This window comes from Squalius cephalus (genome assembly GCF_949319135.1).
Source record: "Squalius cephalus genome assembly, chromosome: 1".
Taxonomy (NCBI): domain Eukaryota; kingdom Metazoa; phylum Chordata; class Actinopteri; order Cypriniformes; family Leuciscidae; genus Squalius; species Squalius cephalus.
In genome coordinates, this window is record NC_137122.1 from 66,089,155 (window position 1) to 66,093,805 (window position 4,651).

The 4,651-nt window shown below is 36.2% G+C and overlaps 1 protein-coding gene across 1 annotated transcript; it reads right to left on the bottom strand.

Moving 5' to 3' along the window:
• Positions 1-496: 496 nt before the first annotated feature.
• On the bottom strand, positions 497-4,061 carry LOC307171854 (uncharacterized protein; the record flags this gene model as incomplete). Its single annotated transcript, XM_079893764.1, has 10 exons — positions 497-814; positions 1,129-1,305; positions 1,823-1,993; positions 2,089-2,190; positions 2,345-2,462; positions 2,781-2,872; positions 3,134-3,188; positions 3,358-3,420; positions 3,737-3,851; positions 3,994-4,061. 10 exons carry the CDS (start codon positions 4,059-4,061, stop codon positions 603-605), a joined length of 1,173 nt encoding a protein of 390 aa, XP_079749890.1. The 3' UTR covers positions 497-602.
• Between the last annotated feature and the right edge of the window lie 590 nt (positions 4,062-4,651).

Below are 4,651 nucleotides of genomic sequence, written 5' to 3' on the forward strand. Positions count from 1 at the left end.
AGCATGCTTTGCTTGCTCTGTGGTTACCAGTGGTGCATATGTATGCATCACAAGTTACAAAGACATTTCTTTATACAGTTTTACAGGATGTAAGTGAAAATGCTTTGGATTTGTCTGTCTGTCTGTATGTACATTTAGATGATGTCATATGGAAAACATAAAAGAATAACATTTATGGTTTCAATGCTATTTGACTGTATTCAGTATGCTATAACTACAAATAACTACAAAATAATATGGGTAGTATATGCATATTGCATACAAATATAAATCCACTTATATTATGGAAATACCAAAGTACATTCGAATTATACTTGTTAAAATTACACAGACTGCCATTGAATCTTCATTAGATGTTTCCATGCAAAGATGATGACAATTAATTATTTAAAGCAGCAATAAGCAGTTTTGCTCTGAAATCAGCAAGCTCAAATGTTAGAAGAGATAAATAAATCAATGTTTTTCTATTTTTTAAAATAAAAATACATACAGAATCTACAAAAACTTTCCTGTAGATACTTTGGTACAGCTATTTAAAACAAAGGCAAGGCAAGATTTTTTGTACAAATCTCCAGTTCCTCTGTGTTGTTTGGCAGTGGTCTTTAGGTGTCTTCTTCCTCAGACTCGGGGCTGGTGAAGCCATTGTCATCCCACTCCTCAATGTCCTCCTGTATGGAAAGGAAATCACATTCCATAGTGGCTATACTGCTGTATGCATTAACAGCCTGTTTGTGTTGACTTCTAAGTGAGTGACCCCTCCGATTGAGGACACTGTTGAGCCCATGTGTAGCATCCTCTGTCAGGTCACCGAAACCTGTAGAGGAATTGTGGGAAAAAATAGAAAGAGAAAGATGACACATCAAACAAAACATGACATTTGTAACTATTTTTGCATTTTACAATGCTGAATTTGCAACTTCAACATTACCTTTTAGTCATTATATTTACTGTATTTACAACTTTTACATTGTGCACACTGGTGCCAAATAGCTAGTCAGCTCAGTGCCTGATCACAACTCAATGTATAAAGTAGAGTTCCCTGGATCGATCTATCTATCTATCTATCTATCTATCTATATTATAAATAAATAAATACATGATACTAAAATCTAAAGATCTTGTACATACTGCTGGTTTTGATGCGCTCCAAAGTCTGTCCTCTGAGTGACTCCACTTCTTGCACTTGCTTCAGAAGGTACTTGATGTGCTGAGACATCTCCTTTACCAGGATGCTCAGCTCCTCCTCCAAGCGTTTCAGCAGCATTACCTGGACGAAGATAGATCTCTTCAACCTGAAGGTGTTGCCTTTGGTTGGGGAAAGTAATGGAATAGTGGACAAGGAATGTTTATTATTATATTATATAAGTATAACAGAATTATGTTTTCAGAGAAATCTTTTTAGCGACAGCATTGGTTCTGTAGAATATAAACAATTTCAAAATATGAATAAAAGTCACAATAATATAATTTGAATTATATAATTCTCCATTCAAATTGAGAGCTTGTGAAATTGTGATGGTCAAGCATTTTATTTGTGATTACTACAGCAGAATAACATGGTGTTGATCTCACCATTCAATGTTTATGCTCCGTGATTAATATTTCCATATTTTGGTATTCATGATATTTTTTATTTCAATGTATCATCCCATTCCTATGTTGTTGCATGACAAGTAACAAAAAGGACAATGGTAAATATGGAAATGTGGAAAATGGAATAAATTTTGTAAAGCCAATGTAGAGTGATGCCATAGGCTAGTTGATACTATGGAAATCAACTAAAAGAACAACAAGCTAAACTAGCAATTCATACATATCATACCATCTTCATGTCTCTCCCATGGTAGGATGTATCCCTCTGTCAGACTGCAAGCCAACTCCTCGTCAATCGGATCTCCTTCCACTACGGTGTTGTATTGCAAGACCTTTTCGCGAAGCTTCTTCTTCAACTCTGTCATTTTCTTTCTCTTTCTTTGTCTTGCCTGGTTGCTATCTGCAAATCGAAATGAAAAGAAAACTGTCATAATCCCAGATTATTATTTTTTTTAAAAGTGTTATTCGTTTAAATAACTTGATTTGACAACAAACCATGCTGACGATACAGATCTTGCTTCTTGCGCAAAAGGGTTACAGTGATGTTCTCAATGTCAGCCCTTAGCTCTTCAGTACAACCTGGAGTGTAGACTCTCTCTAAATAGGTGAAACAAAACAATTGACAAGACACAATTAGTGACATTTTCAAAATATAGCCACCTTTTATTATTTGTATAAAGGTACAGTCCTTAACAGATGTGTGTGTGGGTGTGTATATACACACATACATAGTGTACTTTACATGTTTTACCTGTGACCGCCCATTGTCTAACATCACACACCCACTGCTGTATTGTCTCCTGATCAAGGTTGTGCTGCTCCTTGATGTTGCTAAGGCTGGCAGCTTCCACCTTTGCCCTCTCTGTGATCTTTTAAATAGAAAAAATAACAAAATGTCCGAAAAAAGCTCTATGCACCACCACAATGCAAAAACCACCAATTTTACAAGACTTTCATCAGGACAGGTGTAACATTAAATAACACATTAAATATCTGTGTATACTAGCAAGCAGACCTCCCCTCAGTTACTTAAAATGAATAAAACATGATTATTATCAAAATAGTCGCATATTTTTTTCCGTAACATGATTAAACAATTAATCAACAAATAGTTTCAGATCTAGCTGTAGTTGGTGCATTGAGGGAAAGGGGCAGTGCTTAGGATCTCAATTATAATTTACCCTTACTTTGACATATCTGTGGGCTAACACTTGATGAAGGTTGTCCCTCTTTCTTCTGTTCCAACCCATGGCCTGTCGCGTTAGCATGTTCACTCTTCCTGATGAAAACAATAAGGCACCCACAAGCCAAAAAGTAAGATTTCACATTCAAAAGGCAATAAGAGAAACCCAACAGACATGCCTAAACCCTATCACTAAAAGTTAGTTGAACTGGTAATTACCTTGAAGTAATACAATGATAAATTTCGTAAGAACAGAACAGAGAAACTTTGTTTTTTTTTAATTCCCTGTAAAAACACTATTAAGTATTTATTATTTATTTAGGCTACCAGAGTGTGTAATGTAAGTGTAACACCAACCAGCTTTTGTCATGTATTTTGTGACAAGTGCTGCCCTGGAGAGAAAGCTGTTCACCTATAAAGAAAATAACTAATTTTTTACACAATTAACTCATACATAAAGGATGTACTTTATCCCTCACACCAGGCGTTTTACTTAGATGACAAATAAGTGCCTTTTGGTGTTATGGTTTCTATTAAGACTCTTTGTAGCCATAGTTAAAATACTGACAATAATACCATACCTGCTCCACTTCCTCTCCCACTGTGTTTCCTGCTCCATCCTGGCTTCTGCCACCCCATTTCACCTGCAACACAGAGTGAGAAGTGTTATGTAGCAGTACTTCAGAAGTTTTGATATAACATCATCCAATCAGGCATAACATGCACAAATGTAAAACTAATCCTTTGCATTGAAGATTGCATTAATGCATACAATTATCTCTAAAACATCTCATGACACAAGCTTTTTATTTGGTGGGGAAAAACAAAATCCCTGTCCAACAAATTTGAAAAAGCAGCTGAAAAGCAGTTAGTGAAAGATAACACACAGCACGTTCTATTATCCGACCCATTATTTCCCTATAGCTACAGCCATACCAGACTTAAAGTTATTGCATGTACCTCGCATTTTGCTGTATGGGCTTTGACATGCATGACGCTCAGGAATGGCCTCATTTCTGTTAATGGCAGAAGCTCTGGTAAACCCTCTGCTACTTTGTTAAGGTAGGGCCAGTACCTAAAAAGCAGGAGCAGCATCATGTGAGTGTAACAAAGATCCATTTTTAATTGAAATCTAAAATGACTTACATCACTGTAAAGCTGAGAAACAAGACATTTTAATCATGGAGTTGGATTTGCAATATGACAATGAGGATTACCTGCATGTAACATCCATACAGAAGAAGGTAACATTTGCTTTCTTTGACATCTCTCTTTGAAGAAACATCGGGTAAGCAAATATTTCTCCACGGTAATGGTTCAGTCCTCGTAAAAGAAACCCATGTCTGATAAATCAGAAGAACATCTAGTGGTTAAGAAACAATTGACCCAGTAAGGCCTGGCTTAAGCTCACATCTCTGTCAACTGAGTGCCTATAACAAAATATATGATAAATATAATACTTGGCTACTACAAAGGATAGATAAATACCACTCTGCAAGCAAGCACACGTGTGAAAGACTTGGATTGCCATTAAAACTCAAATATCAGACTCCAGGATATCTCACACACACACAGACACAGACACAGACACACACAGACACACACACACACACACACACACACATGCAAACTGCAACTTGAATGCCCTCCTCATCTATCTGAGCACCAGACTTTTTGGACATCTCTCTGCCAGCGGTGAACTTGGCAATACCGCAGACAGCACTGTCATTTGTCTATAAAGTCAGTTTATAACACATTTTAAGATACATAAAAACACAAAACTAAAATATCTGTATAAACAACTATTATAAAAAAAAAAAAAAAAATCTAATGTTCATACACTTCTCATGTTGCCTCTGACAAGATCAACAAAGG